Below are 17,658 nucleotides of genomic sequence, written 5' to 3' on the forward strand. Positions count from 1 at the left end.
GATAGTCTGTATAAAACTGAGCACATGTGTAAATCTTCATAGAAGAGGGATTTTTTTTTTGCAGCAGCAGCTCTGGTTTCCTTCATTGATTTTTCCTCCCCTTAGCAACAAGGCTATTGAGCAATAGGGCAATAGGGTTGGTAGGAATGGACAATATTCACATTTTCTGAAAGAATCTTTTTCTTATGTACCACCTCTTGGGTTGCAGGCCGCGTCTGGGGCTGAAAGTTAAGATACCTAAATGATTCCACAATTCTACACTTTTATTTCTAGCTCCATGGACTTCAATTTCTTTTATTTTTAAAACAATTGCAACATTACCAACTCTTGCAATTTTATTGTAAATCTCACAAAATTTGATATCTTTTGGAAAGCCACAGTTCCTGGAACCTTGTGATTTTTGACGCAGCAACAAGCATGGATTTCTCTATGGCATGTGTGTATCAAAACAAAAGCCTATCAAAGGTTAGAAACGGACATTTTAAATTCAATTCCTGCACTGTTACTGTGACATGACTGGAGCTGATAGAGATTAGAATGACGTCCTGTTATGCCTCTGGGTGTTTTTATCTATATATGCAGGTTTCTGATTAGTTGAACTTTAAGATCTTAGTGCTGCTAAGCCCTTGTTCCGGCTCAGAACCCCACTTGGAATGTAAACAACCTTTTCCTGAAATTCAGGCAGTGCAGGTTCACACAGGCACAAGCTGTGATGGTGGCAGTGTGCCGGCCACATTGGGGAAGACCATATTCCATGTAGATTGCCTGCCATGGTAAATCTCTGTGCCTGAACTTCAGCAAATTTTCATGGACTGTATATTTTGAAAGATCATCTCCAATTGCTATGAATACTCTGGGTTTGAATTAGTGACTGAAGATGGGGCAGTCACCAAAGATGGGAAAGGGAGTAGAGTACCCACAGAAGGAAACAGGGGGGACGGAGGACAGGTTGCAATAAAGGGCAGAGCACGCTAAGGAAGAGGAAGCTAGCAGGACTTTTCTACCCTGAGAAATTCTGGTTTCCTTTCTGCCCTTTAGGGCTTTGGTGTGACCAGTGTGGACACGCACAGTGTCTTTGAACTCAGAGAGAGCACTATATCCTAAATGTATGCCCTCTAATAGCAATTGGTGGCTTGTGAAATCTGCCTCCCCACATCTCTCTTGTGGTTTGTAGCTGCCATGGCATGGTAGGGCAGCTGTGTGTCTTCCCATTCAGGAAGCACAGGAATAAGCGTGGTGGCTTCTGAACTCTTCCATGGGGAACAGATATTAGACAGCTCCAGAGAAAAACCTTCTTGCAGACCTGATGTATGTTTGCTTCTAGGGTCTCATCTGCTATGTGCCAATACACTAATGTCCAAGTTTCTGACTCCATGGGCATCTTGATGTGACAATGGGCTACCAGATTCCTAGCAAAAACTTTGAAGGGCTGAGGGAAGAAGGAGCTCCAGGACCTCATCATAGTGGGAACCTATGGGTACCTGTGCAACCCAATGTAGGGGTGTGGAGTCCCATGATCATCCAGGAATACTCAGCTCAGCTGCTTATGGGTTTGGCTTTGCCGGTAGTCTCCATATCAGCTAGATCTGGGGACACTGTAGCTCCAGTAAAGGATCCACACAGATGTGAAGTGTTAGAAGATGTGTCTCACGCAAGCCAGGCTGCTCTGTGGTGAGGCATCACTCCATAGCTTTTTCATCTCCATAGTGAAATGCAGGACCCACATCTTTCCAGAAGCATCCTGAGCACTGTTGCTCTGCAGAAGACCCAGGCACAGTGTGACGACCCACCCTTCAGGGGAAGGAATTACCCAAGATTCATAAATGCTGTAGTTGAAAGGAACAACGGAAGTCAGAGGGTCTGCAAACAATGAGGTTGATTTGTAGACAAATTAATTTGCTTCAACAATTCAATCTGTTTGAGAGAACAAGATGGGTTAAATAACACCTGTTGGTGTCCTACGTTTTGTGTCACGTATGGGCCAATTTCCCAAACTTCTGGTGTCACTGTCCGAAGGATGCTCGATGTTTACTTAGCTGTTGTTGGTCATGTCAGGGCAAGTGTAGTTTCGCCATTTTTTGGAACTACTATATTAAGTTTGAATATTAGGGCAACCTAGGTTCCATTTTGTCAGAAACACACTACCAAGTGGTTCAACCAGGGTACAGGTGGACAGGGCGACAAGGGGCGGTGGAGGCGGGGGGCCCAACCACGGGCCCTGAGGGGCGGTGGGCACGGCAGGACAGGTCCCTAACGTGCCTCAACCTTCCTTTGGGTCTCACTTGGCTCTTACGTGGGAGACGCACCCCCAGGTCCCCCATGACAGGGCGTAGGAGCTCGAGCAGCGCCGACCGCCTCCCAAACCCCGCCGCCCCGGCCCGGGAAGCGATCCCTCCGCCAGAGCGCCCGTCTCCCTCCGCCGTCCCCGGCGCCGCGGTGTGGCCCGCGCGAGCCGCCGTAGCGCTGCCGGGCCGGGCCGGAGAGCGGCGGGACGGGCGGGGGCTCCCCCCCTGGGCTGCCGGGGCTCGGCGGGCGGGTCCGGCCGCGGCCCCCCGCGCCTCCCCGGCACCCCGCACTGCGGAGCCGCCCCCTCGCTGCTGCAGCCGCCGCCGCGGGTACGGCCCCCGCCCCGCCCGCGGGGGCGGCCCGCACCGCGGCCCCTCCTCGGGGCAGGCCGGCTGCATGGGCAGGAGCTGCGGGCATTGCGGGCGCCGCGCTTGCCGCTCCTGGGCGCCAGGTAGGAGAGGATCACTCGGCGGGGTGGGCTGGGGCGGGGGAGGAGGCGCGGCCCCTCGCCCGCAGTGCTGCCGCCGCAGGGAGGGGGCTGGCGGCTGTGCCGGCTTGGACGTGTCTCTCTGCCTCTCCTCTCTCCTCCCTTCTCTCTCTCCCTCCCTTCCTCCCTCTCTCTCTTTCCCCCCCGCCCCCATTTTGCACGGAAGCCGGGAGGATATCTCACTGCAGACTCTGACTGCATCTCTCTTTCACCCCCGGCCACCGCCGGCGCTCCGGGAAAGGTGAAGGTTTTGGCCGGGGGTCTGTAATCGTTGGCACAGCCGTAGTGCCTCCATGATCCACCTCATAAATAGGGGGTGGGGGGTTGTGGGAACATTATGTGCCTTTATTATCTGGTATCGCACACTATATATTTGTGTGCACTTAAAGCGGAGATAAATTTGTGAGAGTTAAAAAACTCCCTCGTATGTATTCTCGGGGCGCTTCTGCGACTAGACATTTAATAGTCAAGTACAGTATTGTGCTTTCCAGACTGTGAAACATAAGGTGGAATGGATGAGCATGGAGCAAAAGCAAGGGGCTGGATAGACTCCGTTAATGGACTCCAACGGTGGGAATTTTTGTCTTGTTGTAAGATGATACTGAAGTGTAAAACATCTAAATTTCGGATTTGGGAACTGGTTTAGATGTGCTGATTGATACTAAATGGATGATAATTTATGTAGAAGCCTCGGAGAATAGTAGTGCTGCATCCATCCTTATCATAAGCTCTTGAGTTTACATTTCTTGCAAAGACTGAGGCTAGAATTTATTGTGCGTGTTGTATTGACCCACGGGTGCATCTTTCAGTTTAGATTACTGCTGATTTGATCCTCTGGAATCTGCGAAAGGAAAGTTTGCCAGCCTCTCTGAATAGCTTTGCAGAGTAACAGGAGTGGAGTTCCTGAGCAGAATCGCTGAGAGATATGTGAACGAGTGTGAGCAAGGCTGAGGACATTGGTATTTCTGCCTCAAACCTGGGCTCATTCCCCAGGCACAGTGTCTGTGTGTGGGGTGAATACCCTTGTGACACCTGGAGATGATGTCGGTCGAAGGGTCTACGATAACAAGTCGGATCAAAAATCTACTTCGCTCCCCTTCCATTAAGCTGAGGAGAAGCAAGCCTGGGAACAAGCGAGAGGATATAGGCAACAAGGTGAGTGCTGTGTGGTGCAGCTAGCATGGTTTAACTTTGTTGTCTAAGCTTCCATCTGTACTGACAATGCTGCTTTGGGAGACCTGTATAACTGTAGAATGATACAGGGACACTGATCTGTGACTGGTATGTCTTTTAGCTGGGATCTTTGCTGTGCTGCAGATCCTTGCTAAAACCTGTGTTTCTCTTCTGAAACTCTTTTTGCTTCTATGGTATGTACCCAGTCTGTATCAGAAAGCTTTTGGGATTTCCCACACTGGTGTGTAGAGCTGTTACAGATGACTGATAGGAGAAATATAATGCTGCCTCTTCCTCCATGTTACCAATTGCTAACCTGCATTACCAGCAGCTAAGGATACAGAAAATGTTCTGTGTAAGCAATTGCACTCACTCTGCAAAGGATGTTCTGTGAGGATGTGGGAGGGGAAGGATGATCTGAAAGATGAAGGATGCGATACATGTCTTGGACGTGTCTTTTCTGTTGGTGTCTGCGTTCCACAGGCCTGGATGTTCTTTCTTCTGTGTTCAGCTGTGCGCCTCAGACACCCTTCCTTGGGGATATCTTCTATGGGATATAATTGGTTCTACCAGAAAAATCCATCATTCTTGGTGTTGTGAGGAATTCCTGACAGACAGTCACTCACTGGGAATTGACTAGTGTCATGAGGAAAGGAGGATGACTTAAACCCAGGTTCAGGGAGAACAGGAGCTGGGTGGCATTGCCTTGTGCTGACAAGGCACCTGTGAGTCAGGGCACCTTCTTCTGTCCCTGCCACTGATTCACCTGTAACCCTGGGCAAATCACTCAGCCTTTGTGCAGCTCTCTCTCCATAAATAGAAAGCTAAATCCCTCCTCTTTTGAGAAGACTCACTAATAAATAAGAAATGCTTGTAATCCATGTCTGCAAAGTGCATTTGTTGGTCTCAACACAGTAATGCTTCAAAATTTATCTCTTGAAGAGCACGTGTAAAACTTCAGGGAAATAAATGACACTGTACCTAAAAATTGTCTGTCCCCAGCATGAAATCCTGTTCTCAGAACTCTGGTTCAGGTCAAAGTTTCCCTTAGATGGCTCTTTAATACCAAGGAACACAATATTCTTGTCTTGCCATGCAAGAGAAAAACCTGTATGGCTTCCTCAAAGTTGTCTAGAGGAGAGCCCTTAGTGCTTGTGCATGACCTCGGCGTGTGCATGTGCTGGGTTTAGTGCAGCCTGTGGACTGCCAGTGAAATGTGCTTTCTAGCAGTTGCTGAAGAGTAGTTGGTTGGTCTGTCTGTATTCTGCAGAGACTGCCATTGGAAGAGACAAAAGCCATCTATACCCCCCAAGTATGGTGGGAATTGGATTCTGGCTCTGTGGTCTGCACACTCCTTTTCAGGGCCAGGACCTGCTGCTACACACTCTGGGTATTCTCTGGTACATGTTTCATGTTGTTTCCTTACATGTGCCTTTTAGAAGAGCTCCATTTTATCCCTTGTGCTGTTTCCCAGTGTGCTGTCAGGGCTGTCTGAGCCCCTGGAGATATCATGGATTCATTCCACACCATCAAATTAGGGTTTCAGGGCTAGATTTTGTATACCTTACTAATAAGAGCAGTTAATCAGTGAGATGCAAAGGAACTGCTGGGGAGTTTGCTGGTAGAATCAATTTGTCATTACAAGGAGTTAGGTGCTGGTGTTGGTTTTCTCAAGTAATCTGCTCTGAATTAGCTCAAATGAGTTATAGTCTGCCTTCAGTGGGACAGGCAAAGGAGCAGGCAGGGCAAAAAGGAGTGGGCTCTTTACCAAAGATCTGACATATGTGGGTATCCCTCTGCCGTGGGTGTGCTCCTCTACTTTCCAAGGTGAGAAGCAGCTCTACTTTTCTAAAATAGCAGGAAACAGATCTCAGTATGCTATTTGGTGTGAGTGTAAATCCCTTGGGACTAAAACTGAGCATCATATGCTCCTGAGGAATCTTTTCTGACCTGCGGGAAGGAATTTTTCAGGCATCTTTGTCTCTTGGACTTTTTGAGAAATGACTGCTCCAAGAGATGTATGTAATTGCTCACATGGAAGCATGGAAGGGCCTATGAAGTTGGTCATCTCTGCTGAATGCTGCTTGGTTACATAGGATGGAGCTTTTATTGCTACGAGCTACTTAATTTAAGATGGACAGGCACCCTCAGTAGCACTGGCTAGACTTACATGCGCTGATTTTCCCTTCCAGTGGAAAGTGTCCCTGGTGTCCTACTCTTTCCTTTGTCAGTGTGAGGCTTGCCAGGCTGTCTCAGTGGTTAGGGACAGGCCCCTTATGCAGTTTGTCATGTTGAAGAGAAGGCCTGTGAAAATTGCCTCCTTTCAGTGAGGCAGCTGTGTAGTGCTGGGCTGGATGTGGGCAGGCTGTGGGAGGCTGGCTCTGCAGAGACCTGTTTGTGCATTGCTGTGAAAGGGGGAGTCTGGGTACATAGAGATATTTTGCATGATGGTGGTGCAGGGCATGCAGTGTGTTACTTGGGAGCTGTACAAGAGAGAACTTGTTTTGTGACTTTTATTAGGACTTATTTCTTGCTGTAATTAATGCATGGTTTTACTGTACAGCTCCAGGAGATCTCTATAGGAGTAAAACTAAGGAGCTAATAGATAATCATGGGTATTAAAAATAAAAAAAAAAGGGTATGGAGGAGGAATGAAAGCTCTCTAAATAAATTTTTTTGATAAATTGGATGAAGTGTTTGGCTTTTTTTGCTGTTTTTTGAAACTAGTTTTGTTTGGTTTTTCTTTTTAAATGGGAGCCCTGATTTTTGTTGGTGCTTGACTAGTTTTATGTGTAGGCTTTTTTTTTTTTTTCTTCTGATGTTCATGACTTGAATCCAGTTTTTCTGTCCTCTCCAGATCTCTGTTTTTTTGTGTTGAACCAATATAGACATAGAGTATTGTGACTTAAGTCTAGGCCTGTTGACTGTTGGGATTTGTAACGTGTCAGTGTGGCGGTTGGAATCTAAAATTTCCTCAGATAAGTTGGTTGGAGTGCATTCAATTTCTAGAGGATTACTGGCCCTGCCAGAAACCTGGCCATGCCTCTGATCAGGGTGCTTGTGATTCCAAGAGAGACATGGGCTTAAAAACTGGGCGCTGAGTGCCTCTGAATCACCCTGTGTGAGTGGCACTCTCAGGACAGTGGGGAAGCAAAGGGTTAAAATGTCCTGGTTGCTGTAGTACCCTTCGTCTTGGCTACACAAGTCTCTCTCTGCTCACAGAAGTAATGTACCTAAGCAGGTACAGTTCCTACAGGGGCTGTTTGTATTGTTGAGCTCTACACTTGTAAATATAAACCTCTTTTTAACTGATAAAGCTGTGCCTGTTTGGGGAGGGGGAAGGGTGTATGTGTTCTGGTATCCTCAGTCAAACCAGATTACAAATGTCAGCTTAGAAACAAATTGCTACAAAACCTGCTACAGGCTTTCCCTAAAACGGTAAGCCAGTGAATCAAAGAAACATATTTGGAATTTATGCTTGTTTCTTTGATCTCTCCTGTTTTTTCTAAGCTAGAAATATTTCAAGTTGCCAGTTTAAAAGAGTGCTTTGACTAAAACCTGACATTCCTCAGCACGAAGTCATTCTGCACAGGAACTATTGTATTGTGGTCTCCCCCTTCTCCAAGTGGCATGTGAACACGTACAGCTGGAGTGGCTGTTCCTGCCTGGTGATACTGGGTTGAACTGAGTGGCTCTGCAGGACCTTTTGGAGAGCTTTGTTTCTGAAGATGAGCCCTAAGTTACTCCTAGTGAGACAGGGTTTTCTGTCCTCCTTTGGTGAGGCATGGTCTGTTACTACCAGCCAGCAGAAACAAGTATGTGTACCTCTGTGTCCTGCCAGTGAGCTTTCACAGATTTAAGAGGGAAGCAGATCCATGGAAGCTTGAGACCCCTCATGTCTTGTTGTGCCCCTTGCGTTCCCACGCAGTTCTCCAACTTCTTAATCCCTGGAGAAGCTGCAGGGCTCAGCTAGGACCACAAGCTGTTCTGGACACAGGAGAGTGGAGTCATGTTTCTGGCCTGACTGTAGCTTCCTGCCTTCAGTACACAGTCCTTTTTGTTTGAAAATATCGTGGCTTTCAACATGATTCAGTTTAGACTTAACTAGATCAGCTGAGAATTGCTGAACCTGAACTGTAACAGAACCAAAAACCACACAAGTTTAGTTCACTGATGTAAATGCATCAAAAATCATCACTTCCTATTAAATCACATAGGCTGAGGCTTGTTGCAGAGTGGAATTCTTTGTAAGTCTTTGGGAACAACTTGACTCTGCAGCAGCAGAGCCTCCTGGGTTCCTCATGGGCAATATTTCCCAGGGAGCTGGATATGGAGCTGAGCAGCCTGACTGTGTGGCTAGTTAGAGAACAGCCTGTCTGATGCTGTTTTTGTTTTGGCAGGATTTGGAAGGGTCTTTTACATAATGATGGTGCTTTTGAGGAGCTGTTCAGTGCAGTATTGCCCCATTGGCCTTCTTCATTCCACTGCAGTCTGAGCAGTGCTCAGCCCACCATCCCTGGGACCAGTGCAGCCAGGGGCACAGCTGAGGGGATGCATCTAACCCTTGTCTGGCTGTCTGCTGCTGTACCTGTTCTGCTTCATCATCCGTGAATGTTACTTGGCCCCAGTTGATAACTTGGGATCTTTCTCACAGCTCTGCACTGCATAATCTAAACACACCCAATTGCTTCAACAGCTTAGGGCCTGCTGTCCAGAGATAGGAGGGATTTCATGTCTGTCTCTGGTCAGGCTTATAACAGTGTCCCTTAAAGCAGAGGACAAAGACTGGTTGGCTTCTCCATAGCCAGACCTGCATTTCAGTATCGTGTCTGTATCTGTGAATAGAGTCAGTGGAACAATGGAGAGTGTCATAGCTCAGGGGGTGAATCCTTCTCTACTGGTCTACTCTGGTCCCCCTTACTCCATCCTCAAATATGTGGTGCTCAAGATGACTGTTTGTTAACAGTTTCACACACAGGGTTTTCTTGTTTCATTCTTCACTCCATGAATGTTATGCCTTGTCCTGAAAATACAGGGTGATCTGGCTAGCTCTCCTGGTCTGAACGTGAGTATTAAATGTGACTTACATACACAGAGCATATCAAAGCCGAAGTTTTTGTGCTGGTGAACTACGGTACCAATGGCTTTTGGTTCTTGGAGGATGGTGGATATAAAAGCATATAACAATTCAACATATTTGGTTTTGTAGCCTGCAGCTGTATCCATGAACCACTGTGATCCTTCTTGCCAATCTTGAAACGAGATTGCTAGGAAGATCCACCCTTCCAGCCACCCCTAAATCATGTGCTGTCTTTACTGTGAAAGACAGCGGGGAAAATCTCTCCATGGCAGGGGAAGTGTGATGATGTGCTAATGGCTGGGGTGCAGTCAGCATAAACAACACAAACCAAGTCATTTGCCTAGTGGGTTTAAATGGTTCTTGCTTCCCCTGGGTGGTCATACCCTGCTTACCTGGATGGTCTTTTAGAGTTGCTGTGGTGTTGCCTTGTATGTTGTTCTTCATCTCCCTCAGATGAGTTGGGTATTCTGAGAAGGCATGCAAGATTTAGCTAACCTGTCTGGAGATGCTTGTAAGCTGGTTTTACGCTGTCCTGCTGTGCTGGATAAGCTGTACACCTACAGACTGATGACCCCCTTTTGCTTGTGGGCTGTGAAGCATGTGGTGTTTGCCAAAGACCTGGCTGGGATAGGAGGGTGGCAGAGGTGTTGCAGTGGTACATTTGCTGCTTACTAGTCAGAGCTATTGTTCACTGTGGTGCAGGGGGGGCTGGTGGAGAAAGGCATTGACAGACATAGTGGAAAGAGTCCTCCTTCAGAGTGTACCATCTGTTTCATTAGCTGTGTGCTTGGTCCTACCTGTGGTGTTATTACCTCACTTGTTTCAGGAGGGCAGAACAGTTTTGAAGTGATGGTTGGAAGTGAGGCCAGGCTGGGCCATAATCTGCTTTTGTGTCCTCAAGGGTCTGCAAGCACCTGTAAAAGGACTTGTATATTGTTTTACTCTCCTTTGTGTCTAGCGGAAAGTAACTCCAGGGCACTACCTCCTTTTCTGGCTGAGAAAGTGGTGGTCAGCATTTTGAAGGCCTGGCAAATTGGAGTAGATATTTTGTTTCCTGTTGATCAGGTCTTAGGGAGAAGTTGCTTGATTAGCTTTGGTACAATTTTCTCTGTGAGTGTGAAAGCAAACACCGTGTACTAGCTAGTCTTTGGCTTACTTAAAAGGTCTCTTGTGTTGATCTTTGGTGCCAGGAGCAGCGCTTACATGGCACTCAAACAGAGCTTACCCTTGACATTAATGCTGAATGATCACAGCTAAGATTTGAATAACTATCACCAAGGCCAGCTTCAGTTACTCCAGGCTTCCCTTTGTGCCTGATGTACCTGCCTCTGCACAGCTGGAAGTGTCTGAGGGCTTTGGTACATGTGTAGCAGGATTATGACATGCTCCTTGCTCTGGTTTCCAGCTCCAGATGTGGGCTGGCCCCTGTGCCTGAAACCCTGCAGGCTCTGCTGAGGCTGTACCCACCAAAGGGTGGTACCTGCAATTCAGAAAAGCCTTCTACTATTTCCTTTCACCACAACCTTGCCCTGAGCATGAGCCTGTGTGTTGTGCAAGGAAAATACAACTGAGGCCTGCAGCTGTTGTAATCAGCTGTGCTGTGTGATCTGTATTCAAAAATATTGGTGTCAAGGTGAGTCATTGCTAGTATTTGTATGTTTATAGACATGGTTCCAAACTCCCACAGGAAGACTGAGGCTGACCTGAGCATTGAATCTTGATCCTCTAAGGCCAAATCTTAGCCTTAGTCACAAAGCTCAACTTTTTGGAGATTACCAGGGATGTTTATCACCTCTCCTATGTGAGGAGGACTTGTGTTCATTTAAGATTATTTGCTTAAAAGTCCCCAAACTGTACTGTTGTAAGTGCTGACTTCGTTCCATTGTCACTAATGGACATTGGAGTAGTGGCTCTGGTGATGATGACTTTCCAACAGGCTCAAGCAGATTAAGCATCGTAAGAATTTGAGCTGTGGAAACCCCAGTAAGCCTTGTAAATTTGCTTGTGTCTGAAGAGATCAGTACTGTTGTTAGTTACTCTGAGGAAACTGATTGAAAATAGTACTGTAGAAGACTATGAACTGCTGGTGTATTCAGAGTTTCCAAGTCAAGAGCAATAAAAGCCAAACCTGCTTGTTCTCCCAAATACAGTATTAAAATTCACAATTGGGTAAGAAGGGTAATGTGATATAACAACTAATAGGAGATTTCTTACTTGATGAAATTTTAGCAATTGCCTTCCTTCCTTACAGTGATACTTCTTTAATTTCTGCATCTCCCAGACACTTTGCATAGTTAGGCTGAAATTTCCCCCATCATGGATCCAAAAGAGATTCCTTACTCTGAAGGAAAGTAGATTATCAGATTGCTCAGTAGTAGGAGTCATAACATTAACAAATGGCTTGAGAGCAGGTAGATGGAGAAGTCTGAAAGAAGGAGAAAGCAACATCGTTGCAGTGCCAATGGATTCAAGGATACAGACTTGTAAAGCTCTCTGCTCCTGTTCTGTCCCAAATAGGCAGTGCAAAAAACCCTTCCCTGTCGACAGGCAGGCCCAGCATAGGGCAATTGTTTGAAGTGCCAGTATTGAAGTGTTAGCTGTTCTCCTGTGCTCAACAGTGGTAGCCTTTGAGCTCTCCCAAGGACTTTGAAATTGGTTGCTCACCTTTGAGTAGAGCATAAGGGGTTGCTCGCCTTTGAAGTCTTGTTTGCTTTCATTTGCAAAACAAAAAAAGATAAAAACCCCCACCATTGCTCAAACCAGGCTTTGCACAAAAAGAGCTCGAGTTCATTGCTCAGTCCCTAATGCAATCTAGATGCTAGAGTTGCTAAAACATTGAATAGGATTGAGGATGAAAGGAATGTGTGCAAGACCTGCCTCCTTATTTGGTGACAGCTCCTGGTGTTCAGAACTTGCTGTGCTCTGTGCTTCAGCCATGGTTGTGCTGTGGGGCTGTGACCATAAGGGGATAGGGATGGTGTTGAGGGTATCCTGAGTGGGCATAAGTCAGGGTGTACTTGGCTAAGCACTTGCCTATGCTAGAAACAATTTGCAAGCTGAGCTCCCACAGCAAACTGGTGACACTGCATCAGAAGTGTCTGTTGAATGATCCTGTCCCTCAAAGAAACAAACTATAGCAGTGAAAGGGCTTCTTTCTGCCAGTTACATTGCATCAATATTAGCCTTTTCTTCAAGAGCTTTTTGTGGACTAAGAGTGATGTTTTTCATGCTCCTAACCAATGCTTCCCTTCTGCTGAACTGTATATAGAAAGAGTGAACCTTGAAACAGCTGTGGGTGTTGTGTTTTGTTTTGGTTTTTTTTTTTTTAATACAGTTAAAGGTTTTGGGTTCTGTGCTCCGCTCTTCAAGCTGTGTCTGATCCTTTTTTTTCCCTCAGTGTAAAACAGACAGGATACTTTTCCACTTACTGCAAAGTGTCCCAGCGTCCAGGGCTTTAAAACAACTGCATACCTCCTTGTGTTTGGCTTATCTCCCAGTTTTGAACTAGATAGAGTGGTCGTAAGTGCAGTTGTTTCAAACCTGTTTTGGGGGTGTCATCCTCCTCGAGCAGCTGGATCCAAAAGCATTGCTGACTGTAAACTGGAACTGACAAATTTGGGATCTGCTTTTTTTGCTTAAGTCCATCTCGTCCCAACTCATCTAATTTTCTTGGACTGAATCATGGCCAGACATGCTTCAAAAATGGTTCTGTGTATCTTGCCCAACCGTGAGGGCTAGCTGGTGGAAAGTGTTTGCCCGGCCTGTTCTCAAAACCCTGCTATGGGAGTGGTGGTTGAAGGGAATGGGGACAAGATGACATAAAGTGCTCTTAATGAAATGTGTTAGCAAATATTTCTAGTGAGTCTGTGGTGGCCCTCAATGGATGTAGCTGTTTCTAAAAGCCTGACCTGCTTTTGAGGCTGAAATTGGGATTCCACCTTCCTCTGCACCGGGAGGATAATCTTCCTCCCTGATAATCCATGGCTTGTGCTGCCTGTCTCTTCAGGCTTCTCAAGCTAAGCTGTTGAGATGTATTTACACGCAATCAGCAGCATGAGTAACTAGTGCTGGGGGAGAATGAGGGTGAGGAACTCTGGGAGAGAGGCAGCTTTCTTCAGCTTCCTCACCACTGATGACTTTGGCTGTAACTTCTGAAAGAGCGGGTCTCCTGCATCCCTGTTGTGGTGGGTGGCTTATGGATACTTGCTTTGTGAAGTTCTTGGCCTGTTTTCTGTAGCAGGGCAGCAAGTAAGCTTTTTGATGTCTGAGACCTGCGATAAATAGTTTTTTGATGGAGCCATGAGTGGAAAACTGAGCGTGGTGGTGGGGGAGAAGATGCAGCACCTGGACTGTCTCTGGTGTGTTGGAGCTGCTCTAGGTCCTTGGAATGAGCGTTTCTGTGCAGGAGCGTGTAAACATGGCCGTTAATAAAATGGCCAGAGGGCTGATTTTATGGTGCAGCCTGCTGAAGCAAGAGCCAGTGGGCCCCCCAACACCCAGAATGCACTTGCATGGCCTGGCCCATCTGCTTGCTGGGAACTTCACAGCTTCTGCCCTGGCTTCTTCCAGGTGCTTTGGCCTCCTGTGGCCATGGAGATGCTGTGGCACACTTGTGGAAGGGCACCCTGACCCTGCCTCCAGTGCTGTGGGTACTTAGTGCCTGAGGAGGCCCTGCACTGCCTGGGGGCTATGATTCTGGATAAGCCCGTGCTGCTTAGTTTAAACACACATTTGGAAAAAAGCAGACAAACCAAGCTCCTAGTCTAGACAAACCCTCTATAATATGCTCAGAGTCTGCATTGTCTTCAGACAGTGGCTGGACCTTTATGGTGGAATGCTGGTGACCAAGGTTCCAGGCTGACCAGCAAGGCTGGGAGAGACCACCAGGTTGCCCTGAGCAGTAACACTGTCCTCTGTGGTAGAGGATATGGTGCATGAGATGCGCTGGGCAGCTTTCAGCTCTGCATCTTCACCAGGGGAACTGAATTGTGTCATTAGTTTGGGAAAATTTGCCTCTTTGATGAAAGAAAAGTGTTTTACAGGGCACCTGGGGAACTGAGGTCACCAGGAGTTAAGAAATACTGCTCCCTGTGGAGAGTCTTGTGATGTTCCATTGGGAAAAGGAGAGTGCTTGCTGTGATAAGACATTTAGTTTTGCTGTCAATGCTTTCCAGAGGTTTAAAACAATTGGGAACACTCATCACCTACTGCTTAAAGGTTTGTTAGCAGGCAACAGAATCTCTTTCTACTCCAGTTTTTTTCTGGCACTTAAGCCTTTTGTACTGGGAGGAGCAACCCGGCTGTCCTTAGCAGCCCTGGCTGAGGAAGGGAGGAGGCTATGTAAAGAGTGCTGTAACTGTCCAGACAGAGAGAAGCTGGTATTCCCGTCCTGGGCTCTGTGGAAGGGAGTTGTGGGCCTGAAGCTTGTTTGTGTAGCATTTGGAATTAGTTTAGTTGAGGAGCTCTCATGCTGAGGAGAACTGTAAATCATCAGTGATGGATGTAGCTGCAGAAGCAGTTAGGGCAGAAGGAAGTGCTTAGAAGCAAAGTCCATTATCAAATGTCGAAGTGGGTGGTTTCCCTTGCTGGGGAGGGAGTCTTCTCTCCGGGCAGCAGAGGGAACACTGCCTATGCAATGTGACCATCCCTCTGGAAGAGGAATTTGCATCCAGGTCTGTTGCCTGGGTTCTGTCCCATGTCCTACTCTCCTGCTCTCTAGAGCGATTTCACTTGGATGCTTTTCTCACATCTCCAGAAAGGAAAGTACTGTAAACAGCTGCCAAGCAGGATTTTGTGTTGTAGAGCATACTTAAATGCTGGGGCCTGGTTATATGATGGTATGTTTCTATTTTTCTCTGTGTATGTGTGTTTTTAATAGGAAGAACATACACTCAACCAGAACAGAATATGTTACTTTTCTTAGTGTGCCTGTTAGTACAGTAACTCAGAGCCCACTCTTTTGCCCTGCTTATAAAGTGACACTGGTATTGTGTTTCAGCTGTAATGTACACAGTCTTGCACAACTCTTCGTAACATTTTTAGAGTCGTGATGACCTTGAAGGTTTTAAAAGAAAACTGAATGCAAACTCTGGCACCATTCCTGTGGGTACTTAAGCGTGTGCTTAATTTTGCATGAGGTAGTATGAGTGTGAGTAGTTCCATTTCACCCAATGGATATGAAGATAAGTGCCTCTGTGGCCGATTGCAAGATCAGAGTCTATGTGTGATGATTCATTTAATGCACCTAACTGTATCTGTGTGCATACCTTATATGTATATCATGCAGTTGTCTTCATCATGTTGTTTTGACCAGCTCAGTTGCACTTTGTCCATTAATCCATGTTTCCTGAATGTGTTGCTAACCAGTCCTGGGAAGCCTGGAACAGAGACTGTTTCTCTTTCCCTGTTTCACACACCAAATAAACACTTAACCAGAGAAATTCCATTTTTATTTTGTACTCCTGTCATCATCCCCAAAATTGGTTTCCCCTTTTCTTCCCACCTAAAAGCTCCCTGACAGAGCTTCCTCTGATCCAAACAAAATGCTGACCTGACATGTTCAGGAAGGGCAGTTTCATCTCTGAACTTACAAACAGGTTTATGCAGGAGTAAAGCTGGGTTATTTATACCCCAGGGGAAGAGACGCCTGTCTCTGCAGAGGCCTGAGATGGTGGTCATTAACTTTTCCACATCACATAACCAAAGGTGCCATGCCTTTCTAGATACTTCTGAGGTGTTGATTATACTTTCCTGCTCTTTAAAGTCCAGTCCTATTGGATTCAGGCATAAGAAAAGGCAAGCTTCTTTTAGAGAACGAACATGTTAATCACATATCTGTCCCCCCTCCACCCCCTGGTATTTAGCTGTTGCAGAAAAAAATGTGATGAAAGGTTGATTTAATGTATACTGGAAAGACTGACAGAGCTGTGTTTGAAGCCCATGAGAGAGACAATCTGGTGAAAGGTATGGTAACTATCATCTGGTGCTTGTCTTCATGTGGTAGTGGAAGGACCCTCCGTTAGGAGAGGGAATCTAGCAGACACCTGGTCTCCCTGTTGGCTGCTGCTTGCAGTTTGGCTTACTGGAGGTTGTGTTAAAACCTCGGCCTAGCACTGGGATCAGTATCCTGTGGGGTTCCTTGCAGGCACCTTTCTCATGTACGTGCCACTTAGGTCTCTGCAACCAGCGCTGAATTAAGTACTCTTGGGATGTTGGGCCAGGGCTCCTGCTACTTGCCATTCTTCTTTCTTTTCAGTGTGTGAGCTTATGGGTGCTGGACTAAGGTCAGACTCATTAAAATATGGTAGCACTACTGATATTTTCAGTACAGAGTTTGCAAATAGAGCTGTGCAAATCTACCTCCTGTTTGTCCACTCTTAAGGTTATAAGATTACTTTAAAATCCAAGTGGATACGGGCAGATGCTCTGTGTATTGCATGTCTGCCCTTATGCTGGCCCACACCCTGGTCACCTCCACGTGGTCTGTTGGCAGTCAGACACTATATCTTGATGTGACAAGAGCTGGCTGTTAACTTACAGCTATAAATCTGTTGGGGCTATAGTGGAAGTCTGTCAGTGCTGTGCAGGTGGCAACTGGCTTAGTTAGCTTCTGGGTGGATAACTTTTAAATTTTTTTTTTCTCCTATCACAGCTTGTATTTCTACAGTGGCAGAGCCTGTTCTGGTCACAGTGGAGCAGCAGTTAACAGAGTTTATGGGACATTCTTTCCAATTGCTGTGGTCTAAACATATGTACACCAGCATTGAGTTACTTCTGCCTGGAAATAAGCCACAGAGCTGTATATAAAATATGTTTGAACTGTTGCAGTAATGTTGTTGGTATAAATAGAAGAAGTGGTACACCCAGGGTTTCCCTTCCTTAGAGCTGATTCAAGAAGACTTCCCAGATACTCTGTCTTCAGTGGAAAAGGCTGTAGAAGGTGGCTGAAAACAATAACAAAATGCCATATGGCTAACCTCCAGCGAAGAGCTTAAGTAGTTGGGTCTGGAGCATTGGATTCCTGCTTGAAGGTTGCTCAGCTTTTTCCTCTTGTGCTGGAACATCTGTCTGAAATCCCACAGAGTTCAGTTTGCAGCAACCTGGTCCACCAGTGCCATGGAGTTTCGTCTGTGACAATCTCTTAGTTTCTTGTGACTGAGTTTTCTTGAACTTTTGTCAGACATTTTCCTACTCAAGCTATTAGACAGGTAGTCCAGGTACTTGTGGAGCTGCTGTTATCATCATGTTGTGACATATTGGCTGCTGCAGAAGATTGTGCAAATTTCTGTGGTCCTTTCTGTCACTAAAAGATTTTTATCTCGCCTAAAATGAAATGTAGGAAGTGACCTCTATAGAAATAGCAGAAAGTGCTGATAAACACTGAGGAGCCAGTTGCAGCTTGTGGTTCATGCTAATTCCATCTTTAAACTCCAAGTGCTTCTTTGCCTGATTTGTAAACAGATCCTTCCACAATATTGTCTCTTAAGTGCTCTATTGCAGGTGTCAACCTGCGATGTTCTGAAGACTTGAGAGGCAAGGTTTGCAGGTAGAAGTAGTGTCTTCTCTTAAACAGACTGATGCAATTAGAAGAAGGGAGGCAAGACTGTGGACAGATGGAGACATTTTTGGGGTT

At 46.3% G+C, this 17,658-nt stretch overlaps 1 protein-coding gene across 6 annotated transcripts in view; it reads left to right on the forward strand.

The window, feature by feature from the left end:
• Positions 1 to 2,650: 2,650 nt before the first annotated feature.
• The window catches only part of MAPKBP1 (mitogen-activated protein kinase binding protein 1), a 102,342-nt gene continuing 87,334 nt past the window's right edge, over positions 2,651 to 17,658 (forward strand). For 3 of the 6 annotated variants that reach the window (XM_027706710.1, XM_027706714.1, XM_027706700.1), the window contains exons 1-2: positions 2,651 to 2,737; positions 3,583 to 3,928. In XM_027706710.1, coding sequence (XP_027562511.1) covers positions 3,812 to 3,928 — 117 coding nt within the window. In that variant the 5' untranslated portion in view covers positions 2,651 to 2,737; positions 3,583 to 3,811. Of the gene's footprint in view, positions 2,738 to 2,993; positions 3,015 to 3,582; positions 3,929 to 17,658 lie in introns of those variants that run through there. The other 3 variants (XM_027706708.1, XM_027706709.1, XM_027706705.1) reach the window with 2 other exon arrangements.

Source organism: Neopelma chrysocephalum, unplaced genomic scaffold (genome assembly GCF_003984885.1).
Source record: "Neopelma chrysocephalum unplaced genomic scaffold, ASM398488v2 Primary Assembly neopelma1_24, whole genome shotgun sequence".
Taxonomy (NCBI): Eukaryota; Metazoa; Chordata; class Aves; order Passeriformes; family Pipridae; genus Neopelma; species Neopelma chrysocephalum.